The 19,099-nt window shown below is 42.3% G+C and overlaps 1 protein-coding gene and 1 pseudogene across 1 annotated transcript; both read left to right on the plus strand.

Annotated features, from left to right (window-relative positions):
* The first annotated feature begins 29 nt into the window (after window positions 1-29).
* LAPTM4A (lysosomal protein transmembrane 4 alpha) lies at window positions 30-16,955 on the plus strand. The gene is made up of 7 exons (XM_024552487.4): window positions 30-326; window positions 8,328-8,448; window positions 11,742-11,818; window positions 11,922-12,044; window positions 14,329-14,424; window positions 15,172-15,270; window positions 16,335-16,955. Exons 1-7 carry the CDS (start codon window positions 216-218, stop codon window positions 16,407-16,409), a joined length of 702 nt encoding a protein of 233 aa, XP_024408255.1. The 5' UTR covers window positions 30-215; the 3' UTR covers window positions 16,410-16,955.
* Window positions 16,956-17,585: 630 nt separating this feature from the next.
* LOC112298015 (peroxiredoxin-1 pseudogene) lies at window positions 17,586-18,135 on the plus strand (annotated as a pseudogene).
* The last annotated feature ends 964 nt before the right edge of the window (window positions 18,136-19,099 follow it).

Below are 19,099 nucleotides of genomic sequence, written 5' to 3' on the forward strand. Positions count from 1 at the left end.
AAGGTGGGGGAAGAAGGGTAAAGCGAGGTCGCGCGAGAGGGGCGCTGGGCCCTCAGTGCGCAGGTGCGAAGTAGCTGGCAGGGGCCCCGGCCGGGAGCGGGCTTGAAGACGCGTCTTTTGGTTTTGGACACTGTGACAGAGCTAGCTGGGTTCACCTCTTGGGCGCAAAGCCTTTGTCAGGGTCCCGGCCAAGAACAAGGCCCGCGAGATTCCCAATGGTGTCCATGACTTTCAAGCGGAGCCGCAGCGACCGGTTCTACAGCACCCGGTGCTGCGGCTGCTGCCATGTCCGCACTGGGACGATCATCCTGGGGACCTGGTACATGGTAAGGACGGGCGGGGCAGGAGGGTAGGGCCCCGGGGGGAATGCGCATGAGCGGGAGATGGGGGATCCCGGTCCGAAAGGAAGGGAGTGTTTCCTGGGAGGGGTGGGACTGAAAACGGGGTCTCGGGTGGGGCGGGAAAGTACAGGGGAGCTTCTTTTTAGGGTGCTCTAATTTGAGGCAGGGAACTGTGTCCAGGAATATGAGTGGGGGTGGGACTGGGGAGATCGTTTCTTGGCTAGAATTAGAGAAAAACTGGGGGTTGGGAGAGGCGGAGGCGTTGCGGGAGGAGGGGGGGGGGGCGGGGGGAAATCAGAGAGTTGGGTTTTGGTGGGAAGTTCTGGAAATTACCAGATTTCAGGTCTTTTTGTACTTCCGTGATCTGAAGCACCACCCCCAACCCTTTTCTCCTCCCTGGATTTGTTTTTTTCCTCTAACGAAACAATTAGAAATGGACCCAAATAAGTGCAGCCCAGTTTCGATGTTCTGTCTAGCTTGAAGGGAAAGGAAAAGGTCCAGTTTGCAACGCAGTCTGTGGTTCTTTGCCCTCATTTGTTAGAATGTGTTTGTGATTTCGGCAGGAAGGCTTCTCTGGGCGGCGGTACCATTCGTCGGGATTTACACTCCATCTGCTTCGGTGCAGCGCTACCCCGACGCTTTTCCAATCAGACCCAATCCGTTTCTTTAAGAGTCCTTTTTTTTGAGAGCCTATTCTGTTCTGGCTACATAGGCTAGCATTTCCTGGATTTCAAGGCCTATGTGGTGATTCTATGTCATAATCAAGTTGGCAACGTTATTGATGGATGGTTCGCTAGTAATATTTTCGTGATTTTTTACTATCATCTCCAGTATGCGTACATTTTGAAGCTAACTTGCGACTTTTAAATACGTGGTTTTGTTTAGGCAGCTTTAGGCCGCGATGGCTTTTCAGAGGCTTTGACAAACTTCTCAAATGGTCGACGTGGCCCCTTTCCCTAACGACTTTGTGAATGATTTTTTGGTGTGGGAGGTTGTGGCATTGGTGACACTGCACAGTTTCTGATGACTTCAGTTTAAAACGGGGAGAGCTTTATCACAGGCATTCTTTTTGCCTTTCTCTGTTCTCTTTACTTCCCTGCCCCAGTGCCTTGAAGTCATTACTGTTTGGACAAACACCAGATGAGAATCGTCTTCAGTTAGGCAGATAGTGATGCCTGCCCCCTCCCTCCGCCCAGAGGACTGCCTGATCTTACTCTTCCTGCCCTGTTTTTACAGCCTTTCTGCATTGGCGAATATTAGAAAAAAACAACAAAACTGGAATGTGCAGGCTTATTTGCTTGTTTCTAAGTTTAATATTTCCTGTACTTTTATATTCAGAGTTACCATCTTACTGGTGTAGTTATATCGCATTTCCCTGAAAAAACTCTTTTAACTGATTTGTAATACTGGACATTGATCAGTTAATGACAATAGCAGCCATTGTATTTCTTTATTTTATTTCTAATCCATTTTTCTAAGGGTATGAGTCCTAATTTCTTTTGTTTGCTCTTAGCTCTGCCTTTGTTCCCCTACAAGAATAATTCAAGACTTTAGTGTACTCAAGCCTCTTACCCACCCTGCCTCCCCCATGCCTAGAAGATGGCCTCTAACTGGGAAGAAGAGGAGGAGAGTACAGTAGTCTGGCACTCTTTCCTGCAAATGGAGTCTTTTTCTTCTTGGTGTCTTTCCTCCATTCACAGAACAAAGGATTTTTAACTTCTCAAGAAGAAATAGCCACCATCCCAATTTCAGCTCTGAATGTAATTGGCTGGTTTTCTTTCCAGGGGAGATTTTTTTTGATGCTACGGGTTCAGCTCATAAAAATGTAAGGGATCGTAGGGAAAAGTGGGAGTTAACAAACAGCAAAACTCAGAATTCGGGGAGGAAAAAGTTGCCTGAGTGCATTTATTTTCCCAAAATAGGGAATGAGGTGTTTAAATCTCTTCCCCCCAGAAGCACTTGATGTAGAAACTTTTCACATCTGCTTTTATTTTCTGTGCTTTAGCTATAGCTGTTCTTACCTTGCAAGGACTTTTCTGGTTGTTGGAATTGATAAATTGCTTAAATTAGTTAATGTTAAATCAAGAGATTTACTGATCATGTTCGGTGGACAGGGCTGTAGTGGATGTTCAAGAGGAATACATCACAGGGGCCATAGGTCATCAGTCTTTTGTGTTCCTACTACCTGCCCCATGGTGCTCTCAGATATTCCTTGGCTTGAACATGGTGCCTATCCTCAAGATTTTTATGGTATTACAAAGAACTTTAGAGCATACCTGCAAAATTAAATTGAAGCTACATTAACAAAGGGGAAGGAGAAAGTGGTCAGATTCTAATTAGATTAAGGACTGGTAAAGGCCATTGTTTTCTTGGTTGCAATATTGCTGGTGGCTTTTAAAAGTGTGGTTTCAGTAACCTAGCAATATAGGGACTTGTTGGGGAGGCATGGAACATTTAGAAAATGAGACCAACTGGAGAGAAGTGTAATATAATACACTAAGCTAAGGATGTGTCCACACAGTGCATTTTGTTGCCAGAAGCTCCTTTACTAAGAGGAGAAAAAATACGGAGTTAGCGAGGTGGAGTGTTAACTTCTCTTTCCAACCTCCGTCCTGACACTCCCCTGTATTTAAGGTGGGAGAATATTTATGATTCTCTTTAGGTTGCCTCTGTGTTGTTTGGAACCTAGAGTTGCAGCCCCTCCCACCTGCTGGGCCCAGACAGCATATCAGTGACTTAGTACCTGATACCCAGTCATTGCTTTCTAGCAACTGCTTCTCCTGGTCTAGTGTTAAAGCAGCTGTAACACTATATACATATAAAGTATTAAGTGTATGGTACTGAGTAGTGCAGTGGGACGTAGGGAAGCCACAGTCAGTTATATGCACCGGGCTTGAGGTGTTAGTCTTGGGCATTTTAGGTTTGAATGAAGCGTGCCTGACTTAGTATTTGGTTAAGTGAAATTTCAGGATGAGCTCCAGTTTAAATTTCGGCATCTGTAAAACTTTTCTCTGCCATTTATTGAAGAACTTGAAGATATGAGTAATAAACAACAGTTTCTTATGTGGTGTATTTACTGCGTAATGTTATTTATTGAATGGTTGAGGACTGGGTTTAAAATCCCGCTGCAGGTGGCTCCATTGTTGATGGTGTGCTATGAGAAGGCATTTTGAGCATTTGGAATAATTTTAGGTCTTGGAAAGATTTAAGATATGACTAATTTTATTTCATTTGGCAACATAATTTATTTTGAAATTATCCGTCTTTCTCTGGGAAAAGGTGAAAACCCTATTGTCTGTACAATACGTGGCCAATTTTTTATGAGTGTCTCAAACATACACCATCTAAAGTCAGGTAGCAGGGAGAGAAGTGCACACAGGTGTCCTCAAGCTGCATTCCTTTCCGGTCCTCAGCCCTGACTCCTTCACGTAGGAATGGCTTGTTTATATTGCAGGGTTAGTCTCTCTCCTCTCGCACGCTGCTCTGTGCCCTGTGCCTTTGCAGACGTGGTTTCTTCTCCCGGAAATGTTCTTCCCCCAACTCTTAAAAAACTTCATTAAGGAAAATTTCAAAAATACAAAAACAGTGAAATAGTATAGAAATCTCCCATTACTCATCACCTGGCTTCAACCATTAACATTTTGCCAATTTTGATTAATTAATTTTAATGTTAGCTAAATGGTTAACATTTTTAAAATGTTTTCTTGGTGATACTTTCTTTGCTTCCCAACCAGAGGGCTGTGGTTTTCTCACTGGTACCTGGGAAAGTTTCTACATATCTCTTATATGTCCTTTTAAATAATACTTAGTACACATTAGTATAATTGCCTTTTTCTTGTTTTTCTCCCCACACAAGATGCTCTCCTCGAAGGAGGAAGCTGATACGTTCTACTGTATAAAGTGAGTGTGGTAGCTAACTTGTTGATCAGAACACTCGAAGTGTTCTTTAGGCCTTCATTAAATGGATTGTCTCCTACAAAAACCAGTAAGACTCACTCATTTGTAATTGCACACGAGGGTAAACAACAACAAAAACACCCATAATGTACATTTATTGTAATTTAAATTTTATACTGAAACACTTTTTGGTAAATTTTTTGTATTTTGTTTTTTACTGAATTTATTGGGATGACATTGGTTCACAAAATTATATAAGTTTCAGGGGGTAAAATTTTACAACACATCATCTGTATATTGTATTGTCTGCTCACCACCTCAAGTCAAGCCTCCTTCCCTTACCACTGATCCCCAGTTTACCCTCTCCTCCCCGCCCCCCCATTCCCTCTGGCACTCACCATGATGTTGTCTATGAGTTGTTTCCTTAATCCCTTTACTAGCTAAAACTTTAAAGATAGTTACTTTTGATCTTTATCTGATGAGGGATTTTGGGGACATGGGGAGTTGTAGCCTTGGCTCCCTGTGGTTCCCCCTCTCTTTGCCTGTGTGACCCTTATCGGGGTGTCCTGAAGCCAGCACGTTGCTTTAATTATAGTCACTGCAGATACTGGGTTGTGGGAAAATATGCTGTGGGAAAAGTGAAGAATAGCAATTAAGAAACAGACACCAGTCCACAAAAGAATCTTCTGTATGGATGTGGCAGTGAAATGAGAAAGCGAAGAGGAGTAGCTCTCTCAAGGCCTAGTGCTTGCGTGGATCGATGTTGTTTCTTTGTAACAAGTAAAAGCACACACATCTGGCATTTCTTGTCTGTTTCTTGTTTTCGCGCAGGCGGAAGACTGTCAAAAACGTAATGCAGACCCTGTTGTTTGACCCACTAATGCGCAGCACCGTTCCTGGTGTGTCCAGTGCCGTGGTGTTAACACAAGTGCATAGTTGCTGCGTTCTCTAACTCTGCGTATCACGCGATTTAGAAATTGTTTTAATTACGTTTTTGTTAATTTTCTTTGTTAAGTACAATAAAGGGAAAAGTGAATTGGGAATAAGTATTCTGGAATTGTACATACTTGCTATTTTCAGAGAAACTTTATACCACAAGACTATAAAATTAGTTTTCTGTACTTTCTGGAAAATGCTACACGGGACTTAGAAATCTCAACTGAAATCAAGAGTGAACAGCACAGGCCTACATTTGAGCACAGGACAGGCACTGGTGAGTCTTTTCAGGTCACAAGGGTGGGTCTTTCAGATCAGTGTTTTAAATGTGAGTTGTGGTCCTAATGAAATACGGTGACCTAACAGAGTATAATGAACCCAGTGAAGATTTGAAAAATTGTGTGAACTTTTAATGAAGTAACACTGAAATTTATTTTACCATTTCTTGGTCCCTTTGATTAGACCTACGACTTGTTTTGTTTATTATTTAGGGGTATGACTCACACTGACATTTGAGGTGTAATAAATACTAGAAGATAATAGTGGGTGATTCTGACTTACCCATTGAAGAGAAGACATTTTCATAAATCCTGCATGCGATACAAATATTTAAGAAGGGAATATGAGACTTCTAAGTGTTTGGAGTGTGCTATTTCCTTCATTTAATAATTGAGTTGGCATGATTTTCTTGACATGAGATTGTTTCTTTGTTCAGAGCTTTCTAACTGTGACTATATTGTGTTTAGCAGAGGGCTTGCTGAGTTGATTCCAAGCTGATTTCCTTAAACAGAAAATATAACTTCAGGAGACGTATCTGATTGTTCAGTAATTAATTCGTCTGATCATATTAACTCATACTCTTACACCATATACACTGGTCACACCCATTGCAATGGCAATGGACAATTAAAATGGATAATTAAAAAGTCAGCCTTCAGTGGAGGGGGACATCTTTTGCAAATGTGATTTTCCCTTTTAATGCCTTTCAGGAGTTGAAGGATAAGTACCTTGCCTTTGAGCAGTGCAAGGAAAATAGGCATGTTACTGAACGTTTACTTGAAGAGTTAAGAATACATATCTTATATCCTCAGGTAATGGATTTGCTTTTGGAAAGACCCCAAACAGGAGTTGCTTAGGAATGCATTGTGAAGAAGCAGGCTGTCTTGTAAGGTACCAACTTTGTGTCCTAGCTGCATCCTCTGTCCGCTCAGTGAACCTACATGAGTTATTGTGCTTTTTTGAACCTTAGTTTCCCCATCTGCAAGTGGACTTTACTTATATTTACTTCACTTGCATGAGTGAGTGAAGTAGTACATGTCATTGTACTTGGTATACAGTGTGCCTTCAGAAATATTAGTTGATTCTGTACTTGATATTGTGACATTGTTTAGATCACCTAACCTTATCTTATTTAAAGAGAAAAACTTGGGTTGCTTGTCTAGAATGTGTAACGCCTTCACTGATAAACACCTCCAGGAAAATTTAAGACCTGATAAAACTGTTATTTATCATCAGGGTGAACAGGAAAGAGCTACATAACAGAGTTCGTTTAAAATACTCACACATTCCTTGAAAGTATCAAATGTTCAGATTTTCCAAAAAGGGCAGGAGGACGGGTTCTGTGAACTTCAGATAGAGAAGCCTAACTCCAGTTCCAGGTGAGGGTTCTCTATGAAATTATTAACATCACTGTTTTGAGCACTTAAAAGGACACGTGGGGCCTCAAAACTAGAGGCATGAATATTTCCTTTTTCAATGGAGTTGCAAAGCCCACCCCACCCCCCGGGAAATTCACCAGATTATTATGATGGACTTTCTGCAAGGTTTTTGACAAAGTCTCAAGATGTTCCTCTGGATCAGATAAAGAATTGTATTCAAATGTAGCTTTGTCCTCCCCCTGTTCTCTTGCTAGTGATGTAGAGGGAGATAGTGATTACATGCTGATTATATTTTCACACGCAGGGTGCTGAGAAATGGGAAATCTTAGGGTGTCAGAATCAAAACTGAAAAAACCTTGACAGGCAAGAGGTGATAAGATAACATTCGATTGCAAATGTTTGTGAGGGCTTGTGCTTGGACCTCGGAATGGGGCAGTACAGGCACAGGTGGTGGCCTAGTGGGATCGACCAGGTGGGAAAAGGAATGAGGGGTTTTAGGAAGTTACTCTCATTCGAGAAGTTTGGGCCAGCGTGACTTCATGCTGCATTAATTGAAACTGGTAGCTAGGATGTGGGAACCGAGACCCCCATGTGTTCTCTCCAGGCCCAGCTTAGCTCATTTTAATAGTGTGCCCAGTACACTGGGGCCCGTGTATAGGTAGAAGAGCACAGAGGAGCTAGTGAGGTGTAGCGGGGCAGTATGCAAGGGAGAGCAGCAGGTTAAGTGCCTGAGTGTTTATTCTGGGAAAGACCTGTTTGGAGGCACATGTTGGTGCCCCTGGGTGTTGGAGGAGCACTTACCCCGAAGGGGGAGCAGATTATCTCCAGGGTAGAATTTAGACCAGTGGGTGCCAGTTAAGGGACACAGTCATATCTTGGAAAGTCTTTAAAGCTTTTTAGTCTTTAAACCCTTTGGTGAAGAAATAGTTTTCTAGCCCTGGATAGGAGATACTGTGAAGGGGTTTCAGGCTTATCTGATGGCCCATTATGCAGAGGTGGGCAAAAGTAGATTTATAGTTGGGAGTGATGGTCTTTTGCATTAAGTAAGCTGTTGTAATAATCATAACCTGCATGTCTTTTTCCAAACGAACTGTGAACCCGCCACTTCTGCCTGCCCCTCCGTGTTTATCTGATGGCTATTACAGTTACCTGATGGATAAGTAGCTGCTTCAAAACCAGAAATTCTGGGATTAGTATATAAATATGTGAATACAAATGATTTGTAATGGTCCCTTATTTTTAATTTCTGTTTTATTATATTGAATCAAATCAATCAGTTATCTTTGATCTGAAACAATTAAGTTTGTACTTTATGAAATATTTCTTAAAACTATTCTTAATAGTGGTATTGCATATTTTATCTCACAGGTAGTCTCCAGTTTTATGTCCTTCTTCAGTTAAAAGAATTTTAAGTACGGACAACATCTAAAGATTGTGCTGAAGACTCGCTGCTTCCTGATTCATAATATAATTGGTAAAATAATATCTTTTGTAGGTGGTGAACCTGTTGATGGCAATTTTGCTGACCGTGGAGGTAACTCATCCAAACTCAATGCCATCTGTCAACATTCAGTATGAAGTCATTGGCAATTACTACTCAACTGAGAGAATGGCAGGTATGTTTTCAGTTGAAAATGTCTCCTGCAAATTGCGTGCGCACACGTACCCACAACTTGTTATTTAGAAGAGGATTAATTATGTTTGAGTTGCTCTAATTGTAGAGGCAGAAAAGTGTTTTGTGGGTTTTTCAAAGACACTCAGTGAGGGTTATAATTGAGCATTTCTAGTCGGGCCAGAAGATTTTTGAGAAATCGGTGTTGTCTACATTGACGCCTGTTGGGCGCTGTGGGGATCAGAGGGAAAGAAGGAATTACAGAAAGACTGGTGGGGGGGAGAGGTTTGCTCATGGAGCAGAAAGACACAGTAAAGTATGAGAAACACTCGTTTGAATACTTGGCGATATCTTTTCCTGAGGGTCACAATTCTAAATATGGTTTTTTAAGATGAAGAAAGACTTAACAGTAGAATTAAAACTAGAGTAACCCTAGGACATTCATAGAAAATTATCTTTTTAAACCTATTTATTCCCTGGTAGCAGTATTTTCATTGTTTATATTCGTCTACAATACAGGCATAGAAAAGTTGTCATTAAAATTTTATATTTCTATAAATTATGTTAGAAATTTAGTATTTGAACAGAAAATTATGCCTCGGACTTTTCCGTGTGAATAATTCCTGTATGTTGATTTAAAAAAATTTTCACTTCAGAAGAATGTTCCCAGTTCACTTGAATATGTTATATACATAATATTCCAGGGTCTTAATGCTCATTTTTAGAAATACTAGCTTTTTCCTTACATTTATGACCTGCTGTGATCCATTTATGAAGTTGCTTTTTAAAAAACTTGGTGGTTAATTTAAATGAGTCGTTGTCCACAGCTGACTTTCTGTTTCCAGGAACTTCGTAGCTTTGTGTGGGCTTCTGTCACCCGTTGTGTGAAAACACTAACAACTATTCACAGCCTTTAAAGTTCCTTTAAAGAAAAGAAGTGTCCTGATTGGCTTCTCAAAGATATGTGGTGTAATCCTTTAAATTTGTAGTCAAATGTGATAGAACTACCAGGAACGTTAGAAACATCCCTTCAGACGTTTCTTTTGAGTAGTCTGTTTTTACTTAAAAATCCAGGATAGAATGATAAATAAAACTTTAGCCTCTAACGGCCATCTTTGGTATTTATAAAATTTTACTTTAGTCTGTAGAATGTTACTGAACCTGCTCATGTCAGGCTTTTCCCCCGTTATGTGTGTTTTTCTTAAAATCAGGGAGTAGAAAAGGATGTAGTTACTGAGGTTCTTGTAGGTCGTTGTCCAGTAGGCTCCGAGCCTCGGCCAGAGCTGCACGGGCGAAGTCGCGAGGTTTTTGCCTGTGGTGTGAGTATTGTAACTGCTGTCGAGAGAATCAGATGTATTCACTACCAATTTTTGTTGGTTATTTCTTCAAAAGCCCTTATTGTTGAGACAATAAAAAGTGCATAGTTTTTGATCATGTGGTAGTTGTTTCTTTGGAAGTTGAAATTTGACTTTCCTACAGAGCCAGTGTTAAATGGCAAATTAATTTCTGGTGGTTGGCCTGATGATCAATATTAAATAATAGGGTTTGTGATTAGTTTTTAATCAACTAAACAGGATATGTACTCAGTGTATCTGAAATACTGCTGCAACATACGCAAGCTGTTTTTCAAATATAAATATCATCCTTGTTTTTACTGACCTTGAGAATGGGTAAACACTCGTTTTTAGTGACCTATGTACTCCCTAAAGGAGGTTCCTGAACGTGTTGGTGAGTGGAAACCTGAGGTTCGTGTGTGGGCAGCTGGCCTTCATATTTGTTTGCTTTATCGATGCACAAACACTGGAGTATCTCTTGTTCCAGGCGTTACACGTATTTCCCACCTGCCACCTGATTTCTCCCCGTTTTGCTATTTGTTGCTCCAGTGGAAGACCTGGAACTTCACTTTAATTATTTTTATATTGTAAGAAATCAAAATAAGTGTGTAATCTTCCATAATAGATTCTTAAAAGCTGATTGTTTTAATTACAAAGTTTTCTTCCAAGTTCTTACTAACTTGTTCCCTCTAAGTGCCATTTTGCGTGCTGCAGCAGGGGAGTCCTTTAAACCCTTGACGTTAAGCTCTCCCGGATCCTCTAGGAAAAGTTAGAGTGTCGTGCCAGGTACTGATGACGCTGGTACTGCTGAGCGACAGGAGGATGAGTAGCGAGTATCCAGTAGCATGAATATGCAGCAGTTACTCTGGTCGTTCATCCTCAGTGCCCCTCATGTTGTTAGTATCGATCCGGAGTCTCAGAGTCAACATCGGGTTTGCGGTGAGAAACCCCAAGTCACGTGTGGTTTAGTGTTTTTTAACTGCTTAGATGTTTCGTGAGAAAGTTTGTGAACGTGATTAATGCAGAGAAGGGGAACAATCTGAGAAGGAGTTGAGGGACAGAGAAGAACTTTTTATTCTAAGGAAAATATCTAAGTTGATATTCTGAGTCGGTTTTAGGTACTATTTTTATTTTAACTGACCCTATTTATTTTTAAAGTGTTCTGAAGTAATGTCACTACTCTTAATTACTGTGTTGAAACTAGTAAGATGAAAACAGAATATCTTTTTACCATACCATTTGGATATTCCATTATTAAAATTCACTTAAAATTGTAATTATAAAATTTAAGGAGTAGCTTGATTTTTGTTTTCAGTAAACAAAAGAATGATAATTTGACTTATTTGGCACTCGTTAAAGTATTGGCAACGAAGCCAAGGTGGAGGAATACAGAGCGGTGAGTTTGGGTGTTGGGGTGGGGAAAGGGGGTTGGTTAATGGACAACCTTGAGTTTCAGATTGTGTGTCTTACCTAAGGCAAGAGGGGGCATCGGTAGCCCTTTCTTTGTTTAGTACATGTGTCTTTAAAGCAAATCCCAGTCTTGCCCTTCAGATGACCCAACGTGTGCTATCTGTTCTCTGTAGTTTGTCCTGGTTCTCCAGGCAGAGCTGATTGCTTCTGCTGTAGCACTTGCCACATTGGAGTGTAATGATCTGCCTGTACCTCTGAGACTGGGCAGAGGTCTGTCTCCCTAGCAGGGTACCTGGTTCACGTGCCCGCCTTACTAAGTGTCAGTGAGTTGTAGCAGTTTAACAAACAAGAAAACAAGGTACGAGTTTCTTAAGCTTCATTACTTAATGCTGAGGCAGATGTTTTTTAACCCTCTTGGCCTTAGATGTTTTTCATAGGCAATGCTAAAAATTCTTAGATGTTTGTAAGCTAGCTTCAAAATGTTACTTTGTCATGGGGAGTTTTGTTCGTTTTATATGATAGCTTAATTAGATTTTGGTTTTTGTTTTCTTAGATAATGCCTGTGTTCTTTTTGCCGTCTCCGTTCTTATGTTTATAATCAGTTCAATGCTGGTGTATGGAGCAATTTCTGTAAGTATTCTGTGCATTCAACTTTTGGAGTTGGATCTTTACTGAACAGCACTTAGTGATTTCATACATGTGATGTGATGTTGTGGTTATTTTTTTCCTTCAGTATCAAGTGGGTTGGCTCATTCCCTTCTTCTGTTACCGGCTGTTTGACTTCGTCCTCAGTTGCCTGGTTGCTATCAGCTCTCTCACTTACTTGCCAAGAATCAAAGAATATCTGGATCAGTTGGTAAGTGTGGATGTGAGTTAAACTTTTTTTATCCCAAGGAAAATATTTAAGTTGATATTTTGAGTCCGTTTTAGGTACTATTTTTATTTTAACCAACCCTATTTTTAAAGTGTTCTGAAATAATGTCACTGCTCCTAACTACCATGTTGAAACTAGTGAGATGGAAACAGTATCTTCTTACCATACCATTTGGACAATCCAGTAGTAAAAGTCCCTTAAAATGGTCATTGTAAAATTTAAGGAGTAGCTTGACTTCTGTTTCGAGGAAACTAAGAGAATGATAATTTGACTTACTTGGCACCTGTTAAAGTGTTAGCTTTTTGTTTTTGCAGGTATTCGTAAAAAGTACTTGTGTGCCTACTATGTCCTTCGTTCTGTTCTAGGCAAACTGTTGGTAAATGGTATAGATATGAAAGTGACTCCCTCCCACCCCCCCGTGTGCAGCAATAAGTTAACGGTGAATCTGGGGAGTGAAGACAGGAACATGTTATCTGATAATGAACTAGAGCTGTGACAGCTCAGCAGTGAATGAGGAGCTCAGGTTAAGTGCTGTGTGGTGGAGGGGCTGGGGACACTCTGGGCCAGAGGAGGGTCTAGAAGGAACTGTGGGGTCCAGATAAATGCAAGTCCATTTAAAATATTCTACCTTTTAAGAATGTTCTCCCCACTTTCAGATTTTTTGCCTGGTCCATTTTGCGTACCACCAAATTTATTGTTTGTTCAAAAAAGCATTTGTCGATTGCTTCTAGTGTGCAAGGCGCTCTGCTCGGTCCTGGGGACGTGTCAGTAGAACTCGCTTCCTGTGGAGGAATTGGGAGATCGACCGTCACTGAATTCAGTTGCGGTGGAAGCTGAGCAGGAAGGGTGTAGGCTGCTCTGTGGGCGGATGTTACACAAGTGTCAGACCTGGGCTGGGGAGCGAGATTAAATTCCAAGTAGGAATTCAGACAGGGAAAGAACGGGAGAAAGGTTCCAGGTGAGAGAGACGCCTTGAAGCAGGAAGGAACGTGCTCCGAGGGCGCTGAGCGACGCCTGGTGGCTGGCACGCGTGGTAACGAGAGGGTGACGGCCTGTGGTGAGGCTGCGGGGGGCAGCCGGGCACCTCGGGGCCTGTTGCTCTGGTCAGCAGCTTTCTGAGCGCAGTTTTCTCCGATCCCGTCATCTCTGGCTGGGCCACTGCAGGCCGTCTGAATAAAATCATAGCGTCCGCCCTGCGCTGGTTCCAGTACGTGTTTGCCCTTTTTATTTGCAGGTGAAGGCTTAAACAACAATTTTGTCCCAAAAGGGCACTTAGCTAGGATTTGGGGTTGGTGTGTGGATATTTCCTTCTTCCCTCTCCTTTTTTTAAAGTCCTTTGGGATTTCTTTGTGCTGCTTTTTTATGAAAATGTAAGATTATTGGTATTGACATGCCCATTAAAAACGTGTAAGTTTAAAACAATTAAATGAGCTATAACGAAGAACATAAAAATGAATTTTGTACTACTCCTTTACAGACCTCTCTGGCTTCTCCCCGTTTTACTCAGTTGGTCCCTCAGCCCGGAAGGTACTTCCTTCCTGTGTTGGCCAGCTTGTAAACCCTAAACTAAATGGCCCATGGAACGTAGATGTAAACCTCAGCGCTTCCTGACTTAGTGACCCAGGGAGAAATTTGGAGTTCTCTACGGGAGATAGTATTTTTCCAAAGGCCAGAAAGATATTTAAGTAGTGAAAAGAATCAAGCTAAATTAAGCTCAGTAGCTTAATTTAGACCCTTATGAATATTCTGAGTATTCAAACAAATGTATTTTAAGTGATCAATAACATGCATTAATGATGAGGCTTAAAAATACTTTGAATTAAACCCCGTTTATAAGTTTTTATTAGAATATCAGTTCTGACTTTGTTGCCTTTTTTGTATTGATACCATGCTCTTCGGGTTATCACAGAATGGTTAAGTTATACGTGTGTGTCTGTGTTTAATAAACTTTACTTCTGGAGCAGTTTTAAGTTCACAGCAAAATAGAACACAGTTCAGAGGGTTCCCGTATGTCCCCTGCCCCCACCCCCATAGCCTCCCTCGCCGGCCACATCCCACACCACAGTGGTACAGTTGTCACAGTTGTGAACATCATTGTCACGTAGAAGCTGTAGTCTACATTAGGTTTCACATTTGGAGACCATTCTCTAGATTTGGACACATGTATAGTGATGTGTATTCCTAGTATTGTACAGAATAGTCTCACTGTCCTAAAAATCCTCTGTTTTGCCTCCCCCCTGTTTTTGTTTTTTTTTTTTTTTGATAGCCTGATTTTCCTTATAAAGATGACCTCCTGGCGTTGGACTCCAGCTGCCTCGTGTCCATTGTTCTTCTGTTCCTTGTCTCATTCATTATATTCAAGGTGAGTTTCTGGCTAAACATTTGGGGGCCCGTTGGACTGTGACTCTGCCCATCTAGACCTCCCTGTTGCCTTAGCTCCCTAGAGTTCACAGTGAGTAGCAGCGTTGATTTTGACACAAAGTAGGGAGAACGTCTAGGGAATGTCCTCCCTCTTGTCTTCAGAGAGTGGTTGGAAATGCCGGCATCCTTGCTAAGTAAGGGTTACCATATTTTTAGAAGTGGTTTATGACTTGCGTTGAAAGTGGCTAAAATCCCCAAGGTTCAGAAACAGACTGTCTTCGGCACACTGGTTACCAGACCTGAAACCCCAGCTCTGTAAAATGACGGTGATGAACCCTGAGCCATCAGCCCTGGCTGGTGTGGTTCAGTGGTTGGAGCATCATCCGGGACTGAAGGGTTGTGGGTTCGATTGCTGGTGGGCACAGACGTGGGTTGCGGGGTTCACTCCCCAGGCTGGGCGCATCTGGGGGGCAACCAGTCGGTGTTTCTCTCCAACATTGATGTTTCTCTCCCTCCCTCCCTTGGATGAGGATTTAAAAAAAAAAAAAAAAACAACTCCCCCCCCCCCAAAACTTGTGATATTTAGGTGGAGCAAGTAGTGATAGGGTCTGGCCTGTGCTAGGTCCAAGTGAACGTTACTTTCCTTCTCTGTAGAGAAATGTGGGGGAAAGCATTATAAGTCCCCTTACCTTAGGACAGGTGGTCTGTTGCATTCTAGCATTTGTAAATTTTGGTTGAATTCTTACAGGCTTATCTAATCAACTGTGTTTGGAACTGCTATAAATACATCAACAACAGAAACACACCAGAGATTGCTGTGTACCCTGCCTTTGAAGCGCCTCCACAGGTGACTGACATTCTACTGTATTTAAACTTGGCTAGCCATTATTGAGTGTTCTCAAGAACTTGGGTCTTGACTTCCTCTTTAATGCCATGACTGGTTTAAGACTTGAACAGCTTAAGTCCACAAAGATTGAGCATTTCCCAGTTGGAATCCTGGGTATATGGTCAAAAGACAGCCTGCACTACTAATCTCATTCAGTTTGGTCATTAGGTTGGATTCATAAGTGGTTTCTGAGAGTATTGCATTCTGGGGGGTGGGGGGAGATTAGGCAGGAAGCAACAGTGTGACCCCTGCCAGGCTTGTGGCTTCTGGAGCTTCTGAGGACGGAGGTACCATCAGTTGTTTTGCTTTCAGAAACCATGCATATGACCCTAAAGAGAAGCTGGTTTTCTGTGGGGACGTGAATGAATGGGTTCCCTGAATCTTTTGGGGATGCTTAACTCTTGGGGCCCTCTGGTTGCTACTCTACTCTGGCCAGGTGTTCAGCATGTAGAGGGTGTGTGGCCTGTGCCCGGCTGGCCTGTCACACTGGGAATCAGGTTAGAATGCTGCTCCCCTACACAGACGTGTCCTCTCCCCGGGAGAAATGATGTAGGTACTTGATCCTTGAACTGTAGATGGAGATAAGACTCAGGATCCAGCATCCGATTGGCGGCTTCCTTTAGCATGGGTCAGAGGGACCCTTATTCTGGGTTTGCAACTCCCTGAGGTGTAGTGGGCACCACTGGCACTTAATGAGTCACATGGGGAGGGCAGGGGAAGTAGAGGTACATACTTCCTCTCAAGGTATTTTGGTAGCCCCTCAGGGTCACTTCAGGAGCAACATTTTGCCCTTCCTTCCATCCCTCCCTCTCCCCACCGTCTCTAGCGGTCTTGTATCAGGTGTCTCTGGCACGTGAAGTTCGAGGTTACTAGTCAGTCATCTCTCAGGAACTACTCAGCTGACAGTTTTTCCAGCTTTTCTCTATGGGTTCATACGCCCCCACTTGTAAAATCTGAAAGCTGAATTATTCCAAGTAGGATTTTAAAGGAGAATTAAGTCTGATAAAATTTTTTTCTCTCTTCAGTATGTTTTGCCAACCTATGAAATGGCAGTGAAGATGCCTGAGAAAGAGCCACCGCCTCCTTACATACCTGCCTGAGGACACTCTGCCTTTGTCAATAAACCCTATACCAGCTTTTTGTCTTGTTTATTTTACAGAATGCTGCAATACAGGGCTCTTCAAACTTTTTTGATATAAACTACATTTTCCTTTGTTTAAGCATTTATTTTCAAACACTAACAAGCTTTTTGGACATCTATTAAAAGTCAGGGTTTTTTTGTTAAGTCTATTACATTTTAGTAGGTTTTGAAGACAATCTAGGATAAGCAAGAGCAAAGTGCCATTGTTTGCCTTTCAGTGGGGGGTGGGAAGGGGTGTTCTCGACACATTTCCTTTTTTAACTTTGCACTTTCTTTATATAATAGTTTGCATTTTGGTTATTTGCTGCCCTGGATACTTTCAGGAGAAATGAATAAGGTATTCAGGGTGAGTGAGTTGGGTATAAGATCTGAAGTTTTTAGCTATGAAAACGGGAAAAAGACGCAACATTTGAACTTGACTGTGGAAGATGATAGTTGCATGTTTCTAGTTTGTATGTGTTTTCATCTTTGTGATAAGATGCTTTAATAAATCTCTTAAAATTTACTGTTGTCATTTTTTAAGAAGTCTGTTACTCTTTTTTTGGTAGATAAAACCTAACTTTTCCCATTATAATAAGCTCAAGACTGCCGCGGTTTTTGATACTTTGAGACCACAATGCTATACTTTTCATTAGAAAGCATTTCTTTAATCCAGTAACTCAGAAGTATGGTTTAAAGTTATGGAGAGGATATTGCTTGAATCACAGGCCAGAAATTAATGGTTTGATAGGAGAATTATATGGGTGGTATAGCAAGCTATGTTTTTATGTTGGGATAGTTGGGTAATGAGTTCATGAAGAACAGTTCGTGTTAAAATGCATCACTTGACCTCCAGAGGGGAACCAGAGAGAAAGCAGAAGCGAACCGCCGCTGATGGACCCCACCACTAAAATTTTCTCCTGGAAACACTCCACTTTGCATCTTGCCTAGAATGCAGCAGTGAGAATGCTTATCCGGTGTGTTGGCAAGTGTATTTTACGTGTTTTTAGAAGGGAGAGCAGGACTGTGTGGCTGCAGTCTCATTTTCAGGGACAGCTGCCATCATCACTACCAAGATACGGAGTAGCCGTATGTGGAGGCGTGGCTTCTTTCCGATGGGTCTCGGTATTTCTGTCTCAGAGCTGCTGATAGCAGGATGTCTTTAGGAAATGCCACAGTTGGCACCCTGTCCCCAACTTCAGAGCTCCATCTGTTGTGCTAAATGTTCAAAGACACCATCTGACTACAGGGGAAAGGTGGCTCTCCCATTACCTTCCTGACCTTACCCTTACCTTCATGTGCCTCACGGAGACCCTTGCTTTCAGTGCTCGGGCTGAAGCATTTTAAGAAACTCAACTGCCAAGTGCTCGGTGCATCTGGATTCTCTGTCACCTAGCGTGGATCAACACACCGAAGAAACGACTGGGTCCCATGACCGCTCCTTTGGTGTCAGACCCCACGTGCACCATTGCTCAGGACTGTGGGGTCTTAAAGGCCGATAAGAACAACTCGGTCATTGATGATAAAGGTTGCCTTCAACAGGTCGCCGTGAATGACTTCCCTGTTGGCCGCCCTGTTGCTGAGACAGACTAGCTCAGGCTCCCCGTTCACTGGCACACAGTGGGGTGGTGGGGTGTCCCGCTGGCTAGAAACCCGGCAGTGACACCATCAAACCTGATGGGCAGAAGAGCAAGGAATGTGTCTAAGCAGGAGTGAGCACTGGGCCACTTGAGGGTCATGTGACAGGAATGCCGTGAGTACAAAACTCTGGCTTAAACCACGATCTTTAGCCCAGATGTGGTATGGGACAGGCCAGGCCTTTTCCTCTAGCAGAGGTGTCCAACCTGCGGCCCACGGGCTGCATTCGAGGACTTTTTTTTTTCCATCTGTGGTGGCGGGTATGAAAGTTATGCATAGACTTTTTTTGGTCATCAGTTTTCATTAGTGTTTGTGTGTTTAATGTGTGGCCCAGAGATGCCAAAAGGTTGGACACCCCTGCGAGGAAATGTCCTGAATGTAGGGAGCAGGCCAACTGATGGGTGCGGTAGTGGGGTGTCTATCCCCTTCGATGTTTTGTAGTTTCTGTTAAACTTGAACTGAGGGGAAAAAAGAGAAGTATAGTATCTGAGTATTCCCAGGTGATGGTAGTGGGAGATGTTTTATTGACTATGGTTCTAGAATATTTCAGAACCCTGGATGACTTCTGTGGGCCAAGTCTCATTTTGTTTCTGCACAAAAACTGAAATGGAAGTTTCATGAGATACCCACCAAGTTTCCTTGTTATTGTTGGTTTAATTCTATTCTCAACTGAAGTGCGCTAAGCAGCATTTGGGTGTGAATCCAACTGTTAGTAATCCTTTCCCCTGACCTCATGGGACTCCTTTTAGTGTTGGCGGGGGCAGGGTGTAGATGCAAAGGAGTTTGTCCACTACCCACAGCCAAGCTTAACACTGGGCCTTCTTACCTGTGGGGTGGAGGTGACGGGCCATCAGTACATTGGAAGCAGATGTATCTTCTGGAAAAGGATACTGGCCTTCGACTTAATAGGGAACAGTCACAGTATTTTAGTCCCAATCATTTCTTTCAAGGAAGGGGAGAAATTGTGATTCTTTGGGTCATTTTTCCAGTAGAGGAAAATCTGCTGTTACATAACAGTTAAATATCCTAGTA

The sequence above is a fragment of the Desmodus rotundus genome, chromosome 5 (assembly GCF_022682495.2).
Source record: "Desmodus rotundus isolate HL8 chromosome 5, HLdesRot8A.1, whole genome shotgun sequence".
Taxonomy (NCBI): domain Eukaryota; kingdom Metazoa; phylum Chordata; class Mammalia; order Chiroptera; family Phyllostomidae; genus Desmodus; species Desmodus rotundus.

Bases quoted from the DNA above. Each gene is read 5' to 3' on its own strand.
- LAPTM4A (XM_024552487.4), top strand. From the start codon at position 216: ATGGTGTCCATGACTTTCAAGCGGAGCCGCAGCGACCGGTTCTACAGC. The intron at 327-8,327 runs GTAAGGACGGGC...TATCTTTTGTAG, and splicing joins TCCTGGGGACCTGGTACATG to GTGGTGAACCTGTTGATGGC. The intron at 15,271-16,334 runs GTGACTGACATT...TTCTCTCTTCAG, and splicing joins CCTTTGAAGCGCCTCCACAG to TATGTTTTGCCAACCTATGA.